The sequence below is a fragment of the Micropterus salmoides genome, unplaced genomic scaffold (genome assembly GCF_014851395.1).
Source record: "Micropterus salmoides isolate LMB-PRFRI ecotype aquatic unplaced genomic scaffold, ASM1485139v1 Ms_hic_scaffold_10, whole genome shotgun sequence".
NCBI classification, from domain to species: Eukaryota; Metazoa; Chordata; class Actinopteri; order Centrarchiformes; family Centrarchidae; genus Micropterus; species Micropterus salmoides.
The window spans coordinates 11611846-11633147 of NW_024040041.1; the positions used below are offsets into that span (position 1 = coordinate 11611846).

Sequence of the window (21302 nt, forward strand, 5' to 3'; positions counted from 1 at the left end):
ATATCACTTTAATTTATTGTACACTGTTACTGGTAGACAGCATGACTGAACATGCTTGTACTTAAAGGTGACAGTAAAGTATGTTACTGTTTGCTCTCTCATGATATAGGTCTATCAGGTTTTCCAGTGAAACATGATATGAAGGGCTCAGGAAACAACAAATCAACACCTGGTGAATTAAGAAGATAAGAAGAGAAACAGGAGGGACAACTTGTTGGCAGAGCGGGGATTAAGAAAGACAAAAGAGGATGTAGCATTAAGTCTTTAGCACATAGACACATCCACACAGACAAAGAAACACCACGTTTCTCTTACTTGCAGAAGGCCGGCAAACTTGACGACACCCCATCCAAGCCGTTTGGTTTCTGGCTCGACCAGACTCATCTGGTACACATCAACAGCGAGGAACCTCTGGGCCTGGCCGCCATCTTTACTGACCACCATACAGGCTATTAGGTCACTGTTGTCTGAAAAAGATGGCAGGCATGACTATAAATGTATTGCTTTATAATTCAGGTTGAGGTCTGGCGGTGATCTTTACTAAATACAGTATCACCTCTTAGGATGTTAAAATATGCTGTTTGCACAAGATAACACGACGAAGAGTCAGCAGGCAGAGCAGGAAGAATCTGTTTTAGAATAATTATAATTATTAGTAGTTACTGTCATGCAACTTAAGTGAAGTAGGAGCCAGCAGACTGACACACTAGCATTGTCGACCCTAGAGCCACTAAAAATAACAATAGACTGTCTCACTGAATCACATTTTCTAATCAAGGTTTTAGTCTAATTAAGCTCTATGATAGACATGTCCCCTGTGGTCACTGTAATTATATAAAATATGTAATGGACATACAATAGACTGTACTGTAGATATGGACATTACTGTCTGATGGTATAACATCATTTAGATTAAAAAGTATTATATGTGAAAAGTCTCTAATGAAAACAATTAAACTTCCACAAACACAAGTTTAGGAATACAACTGCTAAAACTTACACAGAACACATACACAGTTAAGGATTATTTCACAGGAACATTTGATTACTAAGGACACTGCAGCTTTAACAGCCCTTAAAGACTTCTGTTTTATATTACCCATGAATAAAATGATTCATCTTCTTTAGAAAAACCTTGACGTATGATCTAAATTCCCATTATTGCCACTTTGGAGAAGAAAAAAAACTGCTTCCTGAAAAAAAACTTTAGATGAAACTACTTCTGTATGCTGAAAGCCTCAATGGCAGTGCTCCCATGGAAACTGCACTCACTGCAGGTCCTGTGAAATATGATAGCTACAGTAGCTTGGAATATTGATGTGGGGCACTGAATTTGATTGAATTTCTATTTATTGGACCAAAAATGATAGAATTAGAAAGATAATAAGTTAGCTAGCCTGCTATTTCCCAACTTTATGTTCAGTGGGAGTCTGGTGTTGAGTTTCCATTTCCATATTTAGCTGACGCTTTTATCCAAAGCGACAATTGCTATATATGTCAGAGATCGCACACGTCTGGAGCAACTAGGGGTTAAGGGTCTTTCTCAGGGACACATTGGTGGATGTGTCACAGTGTAGAGTTGAACACACCAAAGCCATGCGTCTTATCCATTGCGCCATCACCACCCCAGTTATGGGAAATGTCAGTTCAGAAGAACTATGAGTTAACATAGTTATCCATGTCTGTGAAGATTCTCAGTCATAGTTATCCAGTGAGTTAACAGTTTGGTTAACAGTTTGGACCCGATTTAAACGATCTAAGCACATGGGGTGAAGTGCATAGGGCACTTGTGTTTAGGGCGTGCCCAACTCCAATTCTGCTAGTTTATCAGCGGGAAAAAATGGTCACTGCGCCAGGCTCAGGGTTCAAATGGGTTGTACTTAGTCTGTGAATTAGGCCATTTTGGCGATACGGGGTGCTCAACGTCTGATTTTACATAGAACTACCAGTTTGCTCCCAATAAGTTAATATACAGCCTAATACAATACCGTGACGTGCATGCAGTTGTTGGCAGCAGTAATGCACCTAAAAGTCTGCACAAGACCGTTGAATGACAGGCGCGCGCGCGCGAGAGAGGGGTCTTCAAAAAGCCTCAGTTTAGCTGGGAATTTACAGTGTAAGTTGAATGAAAGCTCTGCAGCTTCTCAAGCGGAGCGACTGTGTGTAACCCTCCCGCGCTTGCAATCACCGCACACAAAAACACACACATGATTCGACTATAGGCAGGACTTGACGATTCTGATTCGACTATGTAAATCCTTAGTCGGGGACAGCCCTATAATAACATTAGAATATAGCTGGGTTGTCGAAGTTAGCCCACTGTATTAGTGCATGCACCCCATAGTCATAGGGAAGGAGCCGTTGTTTCATCAAAAACACAAACGATAGACCCTCCCCTGAGACACTTTTCACTGACTCGAAAGGTGTTAGTTCCTAATTTAGTGTAGTTGTATTTTTTTACTGGCAAGTTGTATATGACTTTATTTTAAGGCCAGATGTCCACACTAACTTACAGTTAATACATACTGACACAGCAGCTAGACAGAAGCACACAGTCAGTCAAAACAGACCGAGTGCTATACACACATACGGAGAGATAAGATGCTATTCTCCCACATGTCTGCAAGGACGAGATGATCAAGAAACTGTAAGTAAATGTGGAACTGATGATGACTGACACCACAGGTTTTGGTTTAAGTATCACCCACCCTCACTTGCTCTAAACTAGTAATACCACACTGACGTACAACCCCTTGCTAAACATCCCTTTCTCTTGCAGACTGACTTCCACTTTATAATATTTATGCTCTCTAGTTCCTTGATTTCTATTCTCCAGAATCCTGACCAATCCATCTTTAAACTGGTATGTGACTAATGTATGTGCAAAACCTGTTGGATCCATGTCCTTGAGTACATTTGGGTTTTTGTCTGTTTAAGAAGCCCCTTCAGTGCCGTAGTGTTTGCTCTGTGGGATCATTTACCCTATTTTAATAATAATAATAATAATGCATTTATATAGCGCTTTATCATGGAAGCTCAAAGCGCTTCACAGTGAAGTGGGGTGGGACTCACCTCAACCACCACCATTTTCAGTAATTGTGGTCTGTTTCTCGAGGTTAGACAGCTGTAGTGTATATCATACATGTGGCCTTCTGGCTTTTTGACTTTCTCTCTAACCAATATTAATAGATCAACGGGGTTTGCCAAGAACTTGACTTTACCCACTGAAGCTGTGAAAAGTACCTGCAGCTGGAGAGGTAGTCCCCGATTTACTACGACAGCAAAGGGAAGCTTACAGCTAAATGGTCAAAGAAATGAGGGGGAGTTTGACAGCTTAAATCCTCAGAATACCTCGGAAAAAACCCTCCTACCACCCACCTTCTACTTAACTTCTGACTACAGAAAGTGGGGTCAACTAGCCCAGTCAAAAGGCTTGAAAATGTGGGACAGCTAATAAACGTCATGTTGAATCCAGTAGTCTTTTTTTTTTTTTATTGAAAGAGATACAGGTTCAATCACTGAATTTGTTTAGCAGGGAAGCACCTTTCTATCTGGTTTCAGAAGGTACAGTATGTTTCCATGTATTAGTCAATGGAAGTTTTAATTTCACTCCTCCCAGAATAAGGAAGAACAAAAGGCATTTAGATGTTTAAGCAACTACAAAAGGACTGAAATTCTAAGGTCTTACAATGAGACCAAAATCATTTTAGTGTCTGAAGGCATACTGCTGTGTCATGACTCATCACTCATCAGGCCAGTTTCGCAATTGTTAATCATTTAGAAAATACATTGCTGATGCTATTTATTGCATAAATTCTTCAGAAACCTGGTTCTCTTATATCGTTTTTTTGACTTGGATGACCTAACTGAAGTGAGAAAACCTCTGTTCTATTCAGTCTGTAGTTCTGCCTTTTCTAACAGCAACCAACGTACCATTGAGCAAGATATGACATAAGCTGTTCAGTGAAAACACCAGACAAGAGTGCAGTGAGCACCTGCCAGCCTTAATGGTGTGTTTATGTTCCAACACTCCCTGTCCATGCAAGTACTCCCTTGAGATATTAAAGAGGTGGTATTATGCTAATTTTCAGGTTCAAAATCTTATTTAGGGGTTGTACCAGAACAGGTTTACATGGTTTAATTTTCAAAAAACACCATATTTTTTGTCATACTGCACATTGCTACAGCTCCTCTTTTCACCCTGTGTTGAAGGCTTCGTTTTAGCTACGGCGTGATACATCTTGTCTGTAAATGATCTTTGTTGGGAGTTGCACATGCACAGTTCTTAGTTAAGGACTACTAGCCAATCAGAAGCAGGGAAGGGCAGATCAGCGAAAGGCCGGTAATAGCCAATCAGAAACAGAGAAAGGCGGGTCAGCGGAAAGAAGGTAAACAGCTTCGATTCAGCTGTAGGCTACATGTTGCTGACCAGGTTGGCAATTTGGAGTGGTGAGTTATTAATCTGTAACAAAAATATCTTTCATCCATAAAGTTTTAATTGAGCTCTGTCTCTACATCACAGTAACAACTTCAATTCCATTGACTGCTTGGAGGGTAGCTAGTGTTTGGAAGGGAGAGGAGAGGTGTGTGCTGCAGCTCAGTGTTTTTCCACCGGTGTTTTTGAGGGCGTGTCGGAGTAGTCACTCAGCAAGCATTATGACACGTATTTTCATTGTGACGTCACAAGAAAGGGAAGTAAAGGTTGGACTACAAACGAGCTGTTTTCATGCAGTTCAGAGCAGTGTTTTCTGTGGGAGATGGGAACTCCCTTTGGGGTGGACTTTGGGCTTTTTCATTTTGCAAAAATAGTACATGCACAATAAAGGAGAGGGAAAAAGCCTAAAACCATAATACCACCTCTTTAAGGCTCCACATTACTCAAGGTACACAATGCAGTGACTGTATTCACTGGTGCGAGAACAAAACATGTGACTTTAGTTTCAAGCCTCAAAGGATATCTCTTCCTAAATAGATAACTGGTCATGTTCAGTAGAAATATATAAAGACATAAAAATCAGTGTCTTCAAAAGTGACTTTTGAGCAATTTGACACTTTTAACTACTTGCAAGAACCAAAAACAAGTAGTGGTTAATACTTTATAAATCCACTACGCAAGTTTTACAATGAAATAATCCATGTTAAACAGTATCAACATGAATTAATGTCTTCGCATGCTCATTGGAGGCAGACTTTCACACTTAAGGCAAAGTTCCTGTTGATGGGAATGCAACATCATCTTCCACTTGCAAGACCATCTCTGCAACCACAAGGCTACAACTCCACTCACACAATACAGGTGCAGAAATTGGAAAATGATTCAACAGTTACCAGAGGATGTGGTGAAATGGAGGCGGTGGCAGCCTTATGGTCAGAAAAAAGAGTTTGTGGGTGGCAGGTTGCCAGTTTAAATCCCCAAAACCCACAAGGAAAAACCCTCCCTCTCCCCACAATTACTCTGTATTGTGTTCTTAGTCAACCACCTTGCTTAAATGAAAGTGACAGTGACTTAGTAAAACGAAAAATGAACAGAAGTAAACCCAACAAAGGGAATAGTTTTTTTTAAAGCCCCGCATGGCTGGAGTTAAGCCATGCTCAGTTGACAGCAGTTGACAGCAATTGAAAACATTCTAGCCCTTGAGGCTAGCATAGTACTGTCAACAGAAATGAACTGAATAAAACTCACAATCCCATTTCCAGTTCTCACTGAAGAATCAACAACCCGTGTCTCCCCAACCATTTACTCATCATTTGTTTACGTCTGTTTCCCCATGAGATCACGTGAGGTTGTGCCTGCTCCTTCTGGCATAATCTGGATAGTCATATATATATAAATTCAAGTGACAAAAAATGACTGGAATCCATGTCACACCTGATATGACTTAAATCAATACCTCAATCTGCCACAGACTCTTTCGACTGGCATTTGGAATTATGAAAACTGTTACAGTTTCAACCACTGAATTCGATTTGAAAGTAAAGCTGCAGGGAGACATTCTGGTTTCACTAGGTATGTTTCCATCCATTAGTCAAGTGATTTTTTTGCGACACCCACCCCCATCCCAAAAAGAGGGGAGTGGAGAAAACATTTGAATTTGGTATGTTTTTATCACCAGGGTTTGGGACAAACGAAAGCCGAGCTTACACCAAATCACAAAATTGAAATGTCTTTCAAGAATTACAGCTACATCAGTTATTGATATCTGCTAATTATGTCTGTTTTCATGCAGTCTGAAGACAAAAATGCATTAAAAAAATGAAACTGGCAATATTCGTATGCAGAAACCAATGGTGACACAACTGTGACATGTCTCCAGAAAACATTTAATCTGAAGGCACACTGCTGTGTAATTGGTTTGATCCATTCATCAGGCCACTTTCATCAGGTTTACATCATTAGTTGTTCTGCAAATGTGTTTCCAAAAAGTACCGAAACTGCAGCTCAGTCATCACAGATGAAACGATAACTCTTAAATGCTTTGCCTACCTAAATTTGCAGTGGTACAAATAATATAAATAATATAATTATCTTAAAAAGTTTGTGATTTTCTTAAATGTTTATCCTTATAGGAAGGTAGATTTATTTTGTCAGGTTATAGAGTGAAATTGAGTTTGAAACTCCCTTCTGCTAAGTAGCAGACAATATGCAATAATATAGAAGCAAATATGAAAAGGGCAAACAGAAAAAAAAAAACAATCAGTGGGGCAGTGCTGAGGATGAATTAAAGTTTAAGAGTCTGATAGCTTGGGGGGGAAAGCTGCTCTGCAGTCTGGTGGTGTGGCAGCTGAAACTTCTATATCTCTTCCAGAAGGCAGCAGGGTGAACAGGCTGTGGCTGGGTGGGTACTGTCCACAGATGAACAGAGATGTGCAAAGAAAGTGTGAAAGAGGAAAAGAAAACAGACAGAGGAAAAGAGGCTTTCTTTGCTTGCATCACAACATAACTTAATATGGATACTCTATGACATATGACCTGAAATGGGGAATTTATGGTGAACACCAGTTTCTTTCTGAGATGTTCTGCTTCAAATAAAAATTAGGTAATGGGCTCATTTCAAATAATAGAGAGGAGGAGGAGACAACTTCCTGTCTACTCACCGACTCTACTCTCAAACTGAAAGCCATGAGTAAAATGGTATGTATTCTGTCATTTTGATTATTTTATTTATGTACACTGAAATTGTTAAGGTCCCCCCCCCACACACACTAGAGTCACCAGTTCATCTAATCTGCATGTTTTTTTTAACATATAAGTGAACATGCTACTAACATATTTCCACAGATTCAGAGATTAAGTAGAAGGCTGCTTATTCCATTGCTCTTGGTTGGTAAACAGTATTCCGCTGAGTCACACAATAACTAAATTCAGTGTTATGACACCAGCACATTAGGTACAGGTTGTAGGCCGTTCCTGATACATAAAAACATCATCCTGCTCGGTGTATAAAAGGTGTTTTGACACTGACAAGGCGTTTATGATTACGCCATTATATTTCTAAAAAGGAGGGGGGTGGGGGGGGGGTGGTAGTATAAGGAAACAATACAGGAAATATAACATCTTTTACTCATTTATTTAATCATTCTATGTTGGTTATTATCTCCCAAAGCTTCCTTTCTCTCCCAAAATGTTTCCATATGTTCCTTAAAGCAAAAGTTTGTCTCTTTTACAAATTTTGTAGTTAGTGGAGTGCTGTGCGGTCTATGTATTGTTTTAAGTAGTCACAACATGCATGCACATGTCAACCCCCCCCCCCAAAAAAAAGATTTACAGATTTGCAAAGTTTGTGCACTGAGCGTGTGTGACAGAGTCATCACTACTGTTCACATTACTGTGCAGCTGTACTTGTGATATCCTGCAAGGCAGAGCTAACCACGTACAAGTTTCCATAACACCATCTACACACCTGTGTACAGTAAGAGAAGGTTGTTCAGGTTATCTCAAGTGTGTGGGAAGCGGTGTGCGCAGATACTTGTGAGTGTGTCTGTATGCTCGTCTGTGACGTGGTGGTTGTGAATGTTTGCATGTGCATGTGTATGAATATTGCTTGTATGTCTGTGCTGTGCATCTATTTCTTCCTTTCGAATGTGAGAGTGTGTAAGTGCGTAAGAGAAAGTGTTTCAGATATTTATGCTGTAATTGTAGATTGATGGAGGTTCCCTTGGGGTAATTGTACACTGCAAGTTTCCATAACTCCTGCAGGGGTGGTAAGAGTTATTGTTTTCTTCTGCTCTTGTAGTTAGAGAGGCAAGTGTCTGTAATTGTCTTTCCTTGACTTTCTTAGATTATTCTTTTTTTGAACTAATTGGACTTAATTATATAATTTAAGGTGTCTATCCCCACCCTGACGTTTAACTATTTCCCCAAAGTGAAAAAAATGATGAATAAATAAGCACGTTAGTTATCCTGTGGTCTGGTTTTGTACAGTATACAGTGTGCCTCTGTTTCTCTGCATTTGTCTTACTGAGGTCTAAAACGTCGTCTGTCTTGATAAGGTCTTCAGGTCTGGTCAGAGGCAGCTGCGTCTCAGGTTCTCCCTGAAGCTGAAGCGATAAAGACCGCAACATGAAGAACACACGGATTGCCTGTAGAGAGAGTGGGGAAGCCCGTACAATAACACACAAACAGTTAGAGATGTCTATGTGAAATTAATCCTGTCTGAAATTGACAGTTACAACACACCGGTGAAAAGAACAAAGAAATTACAGCGCTCCTGAGAGACACTGACATCAATCACACAATGTTTTCATCACTGTCAGAATCAGACTAATCTCTCCCTGAATCAGATTCCACTTTATTGCCAAGTAGGTTCACAAATATAATGCATTTATAGGAATAAACATGAAATATATACATTTTAAAATATTAAATTAACACAGTATAAAAAATGTACAAGAATAATAAAGAAGATACCAAATATGGCAGTGAATGCAAAATCTGAGCTTTGTAGTGATGCCACTGTCATTTGTGACAAGGGTGTTGCAACCCCACACAGGTACTTTAAAATGTCAACTATTAAAATCCACTTGGTTGATTACATGTCCCAAGGCCTAAATAGGACACAACACATGGATTCCCAGGAATCTCACAACCTGTTTTGTCTCTGTGTGTGTGTGTGTCTCTCTGTGTGTGTGTGTCTCTGTGTGTGTGTGTGTCTCTGTCTGTCTGTCTGCCTGCCTGTGTCTCTCTCTCTCTGTCTGTCTGTGTCTCTCTCTCTGTCTGTGTGTCTCTGTGTGTGTGTGTCTGTGTGTGTGTGTGTGTCTCTGTGTGTGTGTGTCTCTGTCTGTCTGTCTGCCTGCCTGTGTCTCTCTCTCTGTCTGTCTGTGTCTCTCTCTCTGTCTGTGTGTCTCTGTGTGTGTGTGTGTGTGTGTCTGTGTGTCTCTGTGTGTGTGTGTGTCTCTCTCTGTGTGTGTGTGTGTGTCTCTCTCTCTGTGTGTGTGTGTGTCTCTCTCTCTGTGTGTGTGTGTGTCTCTCTCTCTGTGTGTGTGTGTCTCTCTCTGTGTGTGTGTGTGTCTCTCTCTGTGTGTGTGTGTGTGTGTCTCTCTCTGTGTGTGTGTGTGTGTGTGTCTCTCTCTGTGTGTGTGTGTGTGTGTCTCTCTCTCTCTGTGTGTGTGTGTGTGTCTCTGTGTGTGTGTGTGTGTGTCTCTCTCTCTCTGTGTGTGTGTGTGTCTCTGTGTGTGTGTGTGTCTCTCTGTGTGTGTGTCTCTGTGTGTGTGTGTGTGTGTCTGTGTGTGTGTATGTCTCTCTGTGTGTGTGTCTCTCTGTCTGTCTGTCTGTCTGTCTGTCTCTCTGTCTGTGTGTGTGTGTGTGTGTGTGTCTCTCTGTCTGTTTGTCTGTCTCTCTGTCTGTCTCTGTGTGTGTGTCTCTCTGTCTGTTTGTCTGTCTCTCTGTGTCTGTCTGTCAGTCTGTCTGTGTGTGTGTGGACGCACCCTGCGTGTCTTCTCTACGTCTCCACAGGGCAGTCTCTTGACGAAGTCGATGCCAGTCAGAGGGGTGCCAGTGGGCGGCAGCAGTATTGAGGCATCCATCATTAGATACTCCACATTAAGAGGTTTACTCTGCAACATAACACACAGGCACGAGTAGAGACAAACCCACGTACAGCACCGGCACATACATCAGCAACACCAAGGAAATCATGGAGGGGCAACAACCCCCCCCCCCCCCCCCAAAGCAAACGTGTCACCAACTAAAGGTCAACTAACCGTCATGCTCCTGTATTCATCTTCAAACATGTCCAGAAAGATCTCCTCGCCCTGTGATGACACAATAAAAAATTGGATGCCGGTTAAAAATAAGACAGATGGGAATGCGTGGAAAAATTGACGGACATTCAGGATGGACTTTAATACTGACTTTCATCGCCTTTTTGCATGAAGCATAACTCAGCTCTCGAAAAGCCACATGCATTCACACAATAAAAACTGTAATTGCATAAAAGCAGAAATGCATATTTTGTGTCTAGTTATACAGCTCTACATCCTCATCAGTTATAAACACATCTTAATTATCGTTTGTGCATACCAACTCCTCTTCTCATTTTCTTGTTTTGGCATCATGCTGGAACAGTGCCAAAGCAGTTGCTACTCAACTGTAAAACCCAATACACGCGGTTATATGTTGTAAGCCACAATGGAATGTTTCATGTTTTATTTGTTTGTTTGGTGCATCTGCTTTTTTTATTTGATAGTGACAGTAGAGATAGAGACAAAACAGAAACTGAGATATGGGCAATGACATGCAACAAAAAGGTCCCCCTAGGCGATGAGGGGAGCAGCTGTTTTGTTGTCCGTGGGGTGTACAGTGCCTGATTCTGATACTGAAAAGGACAAAAAGTTGTGAACATTTGTCATAAATACGGGAGAACTGTGGCCCCCGGAGAGAGAACCGGGGACAATGAAAAATGGGAATCTCCTGGGAAAGAGGCAAGTAAGGCCAGTAGGAAGAAGGACCTTACTGCATGCATTTATAAATTCTCTATAATTAAAACTCTGATATTACTGTATTTAACAAGCTACAGCCGTGTCCTGAAAACATCATCACATGCCCACATTCCGTCTTTCATGTTATCTCTTGGTCATATCCCATGTTAATGTCATATACTCAGCTGACTCATTGTCTGTGCGTGCAGAGTGTAAAAACAGTGTTTAGAGGTATACACACTCTAACGGCACTTTCTGATTATTATCATTATTTCTGTGGGCATAACGTAGAACATGAGCTTTGTTTGTGCTCATTGTCACATTTCTAGATGCAGGTAGCTGACCAGCGGAACCACATTCTTCTGTTACATTTTCTTATCTGGGGATGTGAAACTACCGCTGTCCCGCTTCTCTCAAACGTGATACTGCCAGCTATGGGCACAGACCCTGTTCATCTGCTGTGTGTTCCAGCACAAGTAAATAAATATGGAGGGAGAGGAATTCTTAAGTGACATCCCATAGGCAAAATTATGTTGTGAACCAAAACAGGAAATGCTGGACAGATAAGACAAGTTGTTTGGACACGAACAGTTGAGCACAGAGAATTGATGAATGTGGTACTAAAAGGAATGAAAAACAAATTAATTGAGTAAAGATCAACATTATTTATAATAGGAAGTGCTTAAGATATTTATATATATATTTTTTTATAACATCCAGTGTTTTCTCCTGCTTCATGTCAGATTAATTTAATCAGATGCAGACTTATCATTTCATTATTTAATCAAAATATACCTTACATACAGGAAGCCTCTATTCAATGGTTATGTTTGGAGTGTTGATGGCAGTGACAATTTCCTGAATACTGTACATCTTTTCTGCCTGTCTGGGCCTTGATGATCCGCGTGTTTTAATGGTGCAAAAGTCAGTCCAACTGAACTCCTGTGACTGATTCCAAAACTGATATCCAAAGATACTCAAAGAGAAACAGAAAGCACTGGATGCGTTTTGCCTACTTGTGTAAATATATCTATATTTATACTTTGTATAGTACACATGGGAAACACTTTCAGTTTTACCTATTACTAAACCTTCAGGGAAATGGTTTCAGTTATAATCAGTGGATACACTCACTCACGCACACTCCTACATGTGTTAGACAATAGGGACTTAACAGGTAGATTGAGATTCAGCTTTTGTTCGTGACAAGGTTCACAAGAAGAACTAATTTTAAACTGGCTGTTGGGCCTGTCTGGCTTTGTTCTTTTGTTACCCTACCTAAAGTACCTTTCTGTGCATTAGCCCAGTCCCAGCAGCAGTCTCTGTCTGAGCAGCCAGAACAGCTAAAGTTTTTCATGGTGTGACTGTTAGCTGAAATCTTACTGTGTTACAGCAGTCAGCAACAGTGAAATATATTGCATCAATATAATTTGTTAGACAAAGTCAGTCTATGTGTCTGTGTGTGTTTTCAAATCCCACTTGTGGCTTTAGTTGTCTTCCCCTTAGTGAGAGAAGCGCTTATTTCTGTAGGTTAGTGGTGCATGTGTGTGCGACCACTGGCCAGGTAAATGTCTGGTTATCCTAAAGAGTGTGCGCTGGTGTGTTGCTGTGTACACTCACCTTGTAGAATCTCCGCAGTAAATGCAGACTTTCTTCCCTAGCACCCTGCAAACAAAAAACATTAAGTATGAACAGTATCAACCATCAGTCACGTGACACACACACACAGAAATACAAACTTCAACTAATGTGTAAAAGGTCAAACAAAGTTAAGAAACAAACTGCCAGAAATCGTGTTGGATATAAAAAAGCAAAATTACCCAATGACTGCAATATTTGACGAACCCACACCAGTGTTTCCCTTATGAGTTCAGGAGCGGCGGTGCGCCACTGCTGAATTGTGACTGCCGCCACAAAAAGTTCCCACAATCATTATTATATCAGTGCGCTACTTATTTTCACTCACACAATGTGCGAGGAAGGTAACACTCAAGGTGCTTTTATAGGAGCAGCATAACTCCAATTCGGGAGGTGCGTAGCAAGTGTTTGATTGAGCGGCAGAATATTAGATTCTGGCAGTAAATGTACTCTGTCGGTTACAGTGTGTCAGCTTCTCAAGGCCAAGAAAAGTCTGTTTGTTGTTTCCCATCTGGTGGAAAAGTGAAGCCCGTTTGCACTAACTTAGCTAACATCTCCCCTCCCCTCAGACTGCGCAGTGTAGCAGGAAAGCTTATACAGTAGGCTGCGTCTTTTGGCTGCTGTAACTTAGCTCTATTTATAGAAAGTAACTGGTTGCTGTATTTTATTACTACCTACTTTTCCAATGTTGAGAACACCAGTTACAAACTTAGACTAAACTGGTGTAGCCTACAGCTCTGTCCTGTTCACAGACTGGTTCATTCTAAATTATTTTTCATATGAGTCTGAAAAAGTGGTTGTTAGGAAAAGAAAGGACAGTGGTGACTGCAGGAGCTGAGGTTAGTAAAGCAAATTAGTGATGCAAACTAGTCCTTTTAAGCTAATGAGGAGACGTTTCTTTTTGTATTTTAATGTGCAAATAAAATGCAGCTCAGAAGGGAGGTGGTTTTTCATGTTGCCTATTTTGTTATATTAATGTCTACAGATAAATGTCAAAAGCTGTCAAATAAAGACACAAAAGGCAAACATGAACAATCGTATCTGTAATGATTCTGAAGTCATATTAACAGGGTTTTCCTGCCATTAAGGCTCAGGGGGTGATTCCCAAAACATGCTGTTACATATTTTTTTATTGGAAAACGTAAAATATTCTTGCGGGAGAGCCCCACCCCCAGACATACTACGCGCACAAATTTTCTTCACTCAACTCCACCCTAGGGGAAACACTGCACGCTGGCTGTTCCTGAGAAAAGGTGACATCTATAAATGGTATTCACATCATTAACTTCTAGTGTATCCCTCACTTAATAGGAATCTGACACAATGTACTGTAACTGTTAGTGATGCCGTTTCTCCTGTGCTGCATTAACCACTTCCTCTGACATCAATAAATCCTTCCCTGGTTTCCCCAATCATATGAGGAATCAGAGAGTTAGAGGAAGGATAGGAAGTAGGTTTTCCTTGAACAATGTGAATCTGTTTGTGATTAACACTCAACAAACTAAAACTGGAAATGCCTGCCTTTTCTGTCAGAGATTAGAAACACGACTAGTCATCTATATCTGCAGGGCAGGAAGAGAATTAGCAGGGTGAGGAAAAATTCCCCATGATAATAAGTTTTCTGGAATTTTAGAAAGCCAGAAGTCACAACTTGACAGATACTTTAGCAAAATAATGATCATGATTCCTGGTAAGACCCTCAGCATTACCATTTCAGATAAAGGAGCACTGACCCATTTGAAAGGGGCTATTCATTAATATTAACCTATGTCAGAGGTGGGAAATTTTCTCAAGCAGAAACCCCCAGTGATGTTAAACTGACTTCAATTCACTTTTAAATTCAGTCAGATTTTTTTTTTAAATGAAATCCTGAAAACCAAAAAGCAACAGCACAAGTACTTCCTGTAAGTCCTGGGAGGAAAGGAAAGGGGAATGCAGTGAAAGAAAGGGTGGGGAGGAATTACCCTGAAGTGAGAGAAGAGGAAATAAAACATTTCCCAGAAAGACTAGGAAGAAAAATCGATGGCTGTGCAAAGCAAAGACAGGTAGCGAGAGAGAGAGAGGGAGAGAGGAAGAGCAGTTGATGAGGGGAGATGTGAGGTTTGGGCACAGTCCTAGGGGAGAGAAATCATGGTGGTCCAGCTTCAATCATACACCATCCGCTGAAATATGTCTTGCTCATAACCACCAATTAGCACTCATTGAAAACCCCCGCAGCTTCAGATTGTGAGGATGTTAAATGTAGAGGGGCTGTTTTACTGCACTGGAAGAAAACCTATGGATGACACAAGATCCAACCTTCCACCTCAGACCCTCTGATCCCTGACACTGTGTGTGTGTGTGTGTGTGTGTGTGTGTGTGTGTGTGTGAGACAGGTTTTACAGGCCTGTATGTATATGAGTAGTGTGTACATTTTGTGTATGCTGTACCTCCAGGCAGGCCAGATGGATGTCTTTGATTATACAGTGGCTTCCAGACAGCACAGACTGCTTTAATAAGAGGCAGCTCAGCTCCATGGTAGCTAGGCGCACTTTACCATCTACACATAAGAGAAATATATGATTAATAAACAAGGATAACTTACTGTAGTCCCATATTGGCCAAACAAAGCATTGTTTACATGGAATAATGTGTACAGTGTTAGTGTTAATATTTAATTAATGGGCTAAAATGTGTTTATAACGTGTATGAAATTAAATGTACATATGGTTTGAGCATAATAACAGCATCATCTACTACATATACAAACCCCATTTCCAGAAATGTAGGGATATTTTCCAAAATGTAATAAAAACTAAAATCTGTGATATTTCTTCAACCTTTATTTAACTGACAAAAGTACAAAGATTTTCAGTGGTTTTACAGACCAGCACAATTATTATTATTTTATGTATTTTGTTGATATAAACAAAGTTTCATGCCTGCAACACATTTAACAAAAGAATGGACAAAATTAAAATATGATTGAAAAGTGCACATCAGGATATATATAATATCCAAGTAACACCTGTTTTGAGGACAATAAGCAGGCTAATTGGTAACAGGTGAGGTGTCATGATTGGATATAATAGTAGCATCCGCCAAAAGGCTCAGTCTCTGCAAGTAAGGATGGGTCGTGGCTCACCCCTTTGTGCCAAAATTCATGAGAAAATTGTTAGTCAGTTCAAAGTGAACGATTCTCAATACAAGACTGCAGAGGGTTTAGGTCTTTCAAAGTCAACACTACATAATATTGTGAAAAGATTCAGGGAATTTGGAAACATCCAAGTCTAAAGGTGAAGTTCAGAAACCCCTGTTGGATGCATGTGCGTGACCTTCAAGGCCTCAGGTGGCACTGCCTAAGAAACCGTCACACTCTGTGACAAATATGAGGCCAATGTTTTCTTTCATTACGGCTCCGTCTCCTCCTGGCAACAATAACAGAAGCCATCTCTGCACAACACTTGGCGGTTTGCACCTTCCTTTCATACGTATTAAATACAGAAGCTGTTGCACTCACTTGAAATTACGTTTAGGCTTGGTAGATCACATTTCTTGTAGTAAATAAATGTATTTGCATGTTACGCCCCAAAATGTATATTCATAAACGCAAAAGTAAATGAACAACAGGTGCTATCTTGCACGTTTGAAAGACATCATTCTGCGTGCACACAGTTAGTAGATCAGCTCAAGTGCTAATTTGCTGGTGATATCAAGTTTGCACACGTTTTTACTCACGCAAACCTTTAGTAAATCAGGCCCAGAGTGCGTGTGCTTGACTGGCCTGCTGTCAGACCAGATCTGTCTCCTGTTGAAAATGTATGGCGCGTCATGAAGAGAAAAATCAGACACTGGTGACCACAGACTGTTGAGAAGCTTAAGTTTTCTATAAAGGTCAGTAAAACTACAGAAAATCTTTTCTTTGTACTTTTGCCAGTTAAATAAAGGTTCATGTGAATTAACAAATCCCAGATTTTAGGTTTTTTTTAATCACAGTTTGGAAAATATCTGTATAACTTTTTTGGAAATGGATTTCGTATTTTCGCTTGTATAGAACTTCTCATAGCACCTGTTTTTGGTTGCATGTTCAGTGTGAAAATATGCAAATAACATCCAAAGAAAAGAATAGTGTTTGTGTATGGAACCGCTTTAAATTTCATATTCAGAGCCATACTCAGTAATGGGAATTCAACAGAGGGACTGGCTCGTATGGGTCATTAAGATAACTAAAGATATTCAAAATGAGTTTGTGTGTGTGTGTGTGTGTGTGTGTGTGTGTGTGTGTGTGTGTGAGAGACCTGGTTGTGCTGCCTGGCTCATAACTCTGATCAGTCTCTCTACCAGCACCAGGCTGTAGGAGCTCTTCTCCTGGTCAGGAACCGGCAACTGCAAACGCTCCAAAAGATCTCGGTTTATACCTACAGCCAGGCGGACAGGCAGGGAGGCAGACCAGGTAAGAAAAAAAGTTGCACAGGAGATTTGGTGGCATAAACATGAACACTGATGGTATAGGCTTGTTAAAAAATTATGTAAACTTCAGTCCTGTGTCTACTACAAAATAATCTGAGGCAAGGCACCAACTCAATTAACAATATCAACGTGTTGTATCATAAAAGTGGCCATTATGACTCTATGGGTCATGCCAATTCTGCACTGGCCACCTCTATTATAGTAATTGTGTGTATTGTATTGTAACAGTGTACAGTCTCCTCCAACAGTATTGGAATGGTAAGGCAAATTCCTTGTTCACTGAAGACATTTATTTAAGATCAAAAGATGAGTGAGTTCACAATTTCAGCTTTTATTTCCTGGTATTCACATCTAGATGTGTTAAACAACTTAGGACATATCACAGTTTGTATTAGACCACAGCATTCTTAGGTGAGCAAAAGTAATGGAACAAATAATCTTAAAGTAAATAACATTTAATATTTGGTGGCATAAGCCTTGCTTGCAATAACTGGCTCAAGCCTGCGACCCATTGACATCACCAAACTGTTGCATTCTTCATTTGTGATGCTATTCCAGGCTTTTACCGCAGCTTCTTTCAGTTTGTTTGTTTCGGGATGTTTCTCCCTTCAGTCTCCTCTTAAGCAGGTGAAATGCATGCTCTATTGGGTTAAGGTCATGTGATTGACTTGGCCAGTCAAAAACCTTCTACTTTTTCCCTCTGATGAAGTCCTTTGTTTTGTTGGCAGTGTGCTTTGGCTCATTGTCCTGCTGCATGATAAACTTCCTCCCGATTAGTTTCAATGGGTTTCTCCATAAATTGGCAGACAAAATGTTTCTGTACACTTCTGAATTCATTCTGCTGCTACCATCATCAGTTACATCATCAATAAATATTAATGAGCCTGTTCCAGTAGCAGCCATGCTCGCCCAAGCCATGACATTACCTCCACCATGCTTCACAGATGAGCTTGTATGCTTCGAATCATAAGCAGGTCCTTTCTTTCTCCTCACTTTGGCCTTTCCATCACTTTGGTAGAGATAATCTTGGCCTCATCAGTCCATAAGATTGTGTTGCAGAACTTTTGCGGCTCATCTCTATACTTCTTTGCAAATTTCACAATGGCTTGCTTTTCTCCCATAGACAACTCTCTGGTCTTGATGTTGGTTTATCCTCTTTAACAGGAAATGCAGTCTTTATAGGATGAAAATTTAGACTAGTCATGCAGAGCTATTAAATGTTTGGACAATCAACCTAAAAGGCAACACCTGGGCAACAAGAAACAGTCACATGTTCCAATGAGAGCTGAAATTCTGAACTCATCTTTATGATCATAAACCCAATGTGTTCAGTGAACAAAAACAAAGGAATTTGCCATACCGTACTTTTGGAGGGGACTATATATTGAAACAAATCTTTTTTAGAAATATACGAAGTTCTGCACAGCCTATATGGATGCGGGTTAACTTAATGTACCAGAACATATCTAAATGAGCCAGTATAACCAACCAAATAAGTATAAAGGGCAACCTTTGCTGTGTGAGACGGCATAGAGCAGGCAGAGGACAAACAGGGCGTGGTAGTCATCGTTGGTGCAGTCGAGAGCACTGTACACCATGTCTAAGAACGGCCTGCAGAGAGAGAGAGAGAGAGAAGATATCAGCAGTCCACAGACACTTTTGTCTTTTATTTATTCTTTCCACTATCAGACGAATCTAACAGTTCAGCGTGTTCAGATGTGTGTTTACATGTACCTGCTCCTCTGTGTGTGTGTGCGGGTGGCGGCAGCAGTTTTCTCCTCATCGGTGATGTTCTGCTCCGTCAGCTCCGACACCTTACACTTCTCCATCACCACCATCTCGATCTCTGTGCACACACGCTTTGTACTTAACTTACGGAAGTGACTATAAATGTGAAGATTGACAAACACATCATTGCTCTGAAGTCACCAGTGATTATGAATGTTCACTCTGAAAATACTTCCTTCTCGACCTTCACCGGTTCAAAAAATATAGTAGCAGAAGATGGGCCAATCGTGCCATCATTGTCTGCTAACTATGACTAAAATATTGATTTTCATATCTGATTTTCGTAAGCATGTAAAATGTACGGAATATTTCAATCAATGTACATTCCTGTCTATCCTATTTATCACTTTTCTGATCAATCAGTTAAATAGGGTAGGTGTTGTAAGTGTTTTTTTTCCACCCCAAATGGTACATGTCTCATTTTGAAACTATCCGTTCCTCTACAGCCCACAATGACATTTGTGTTAAAAAAAAACAAACCCATGCTGTCAAATTCTGTGCAATGGGCCCTCAGAAGCCCTAAAGATTGTATAGTCCTGCAATGACTCTCTGCAAAAAGAGTCTATCAGCAAAAGTAAAGAAGGAATCATTTCAGATGAGTGAAATGGTCACACTTTTATTTAACACACACACACACACACACACACACACACACGGATGCTAACAAACATACACACATGCACACAGAGGAGGAGTGAGAGACAGGCGGAGAGGTGAGGAGCACAGGATGGATGGTGTGTCACCGTGGATATGGACTGTGGGCTGCCATGGAGGTTGTATTGGACATGTGATCCGTGGAAGCCATGGCAACCACGGGGTAATTAAGAGGTGCCAAACAGGGGGATGCAGCAGAAAGAGGGAGGGCCTCATCTCAAAACCAGCCAAAGAGGAATTTCTGATTAAAATTAGTGTCTTTCCACTTCTACTCTTTTTCTCCCGCATTTTGTCTTTTTGCCTCAACTTCTGACTCTTTCATTTTTTGACATTTGCTGTTTTCAGGAGTCATGCAAGTGCTTATCTTACTACTTATGAGGCTGCATAGTCTAATCTGAATTTGGCACAAAAAAAACAAAATACAGGAAATGCATGGAGATGACGGCAGCAGTCATGTGCACACAAAAACAGAGCACTTTTATAGTAAAAGTTTAGCTGCCATCATCTTTTTAGTTATTCTGTTTTTTTAAGAGTTAGTCTCCCTCTTTTCTGTTAAGAGACGAGGTGCTGCTGCTGTGGTGCCTGTTGGGTAACCAGGGTGCATCATGGGAGACTGCGTCTGATTGATGGGAGTAAAGAAACACTCACAAACACAGTCCTGTACTGCTGTATCTCAACGAGACACCCACTCACCTTCCGCCGTCTCCCCACTCGCTCTGCTTCCCTTAGAACTCCCTCCTCCTACTCCCTCTGTACCTTTTCCCTTCTCTCTCTCTCGGCCTCCCTCCCTCTCTCTCCTCCGCGGCCGTCATCGTCCCAGCCCTCCTCCCTCTCTCCTCCTCCTCCTCCTCCTCCTCCTCCTCCTCCCCCCCCTCCCCCAGTCCTTTCGTCCTCCTCCTCCTCGCCCAGGTTCTTGTAGTTTGGCCTCCTCTGAGTTCTCTTGCGCCCACGGTGGCGGGACAGCTCCAGGGAGCGCTCCAGAGACTCCGGGGGCTTGGCGAACCGACGCACACCTCCTGCACTGGCCTGGGGTGTTGGAGACGGACAGAGAGGAATCACAGAGGCAAGAGTGTGAGATGGGAAGAGACTGCATGCCTGGAGTAGGCCACAGAGTAGTAATTATTTTATCAAGTTATATTATGTCAGAATTCATTCTGGAGATCATTAAATAATTTTGTTATCAAGTGCTTTCATAGATGATTTTGGTTAAAATAAAGCTGTGGTGGTCACTTTGCTTCCTGGTTTTTAATATCTACAGGCAGATAATATACAAGTGAGAAAAAGAAAATGGCTGTATGATGAATGTATTTAGTCAGCTAAAGATATTCTGGATTAAACACACTCAGAGGCCTAGATACTTGGAAGAAACTGTCTCGTTTCCAGAAAGCAATATCACTGCAACCTAAATGCAAAAAACAGACACACAAACTTGCACGAGAACACATGCATACACAAAAACACACTTGCACAACTGATCACGTCCATATCTTATCACACATGCACACACAGAGCCTTACAGTAAATCCTTCTTGCACTATCTTGTTGATCAAAGTCAGTTAAAACACCCAAGCCACTTCCTCCCTGATAAACTCTCAAAGAAAAATGACCACTTGACACACATACACACAGTTTATAACTGGCTTTGAGGCTACTTCTGTGAAGCCATACTGGAACCAGAACCCATTCTCGCATATAGCCTTCAAACTTGCAGCAAAATGCAGATACGCACACAGGAAACAGCTGGTAAATGACACGATGCTGAACGAAGATGTCAACACTGACTTACAGTAAAACTGTGTATTCATAATGACAACAACTACTACTACTGATTCTAATGATGAAATTGAATACAGAAT

General features: G+C 40.9%; 1 protein-coding gene across 1 annotated transcript in view; it reads right to left on the bottom strand.

Moving 5' to 3' along the window:
• The window catches only part of clec16a (C-type lectin domain containing 16A), a 45520-nt gene that overhangs the window by 7485 nt on the left and 16733 nt on the right, over positions 1 to 21302 (bottom strand). The window contains 11 exon segments of the mRNA XM_038696272.1: positions 316 to 467; positions 8460 to 8580; positions 9925 to 10053; positions 10201 to 10251; positions 12538 to 12582; positions 14985 to 15094; positions 16833 to 16952; positions 18515 to 18615; positions 18739 to 18850; positions 20140 to 20221; positions 20224 to 20472. Coding sequence (XP_038552200.1) covers positions 316 to 467; positions 8460 to 8580; positions 9925 to 10053; positions 10201 to 10251; positions 12538 to 12582; positions 14985 to 15094; positions 16833 to 16952; positions 18515 to 18615; positions 18739 to 18850; positions 20140 to 20221; positions 20224 to 20472 — 1272 coding nt within the window.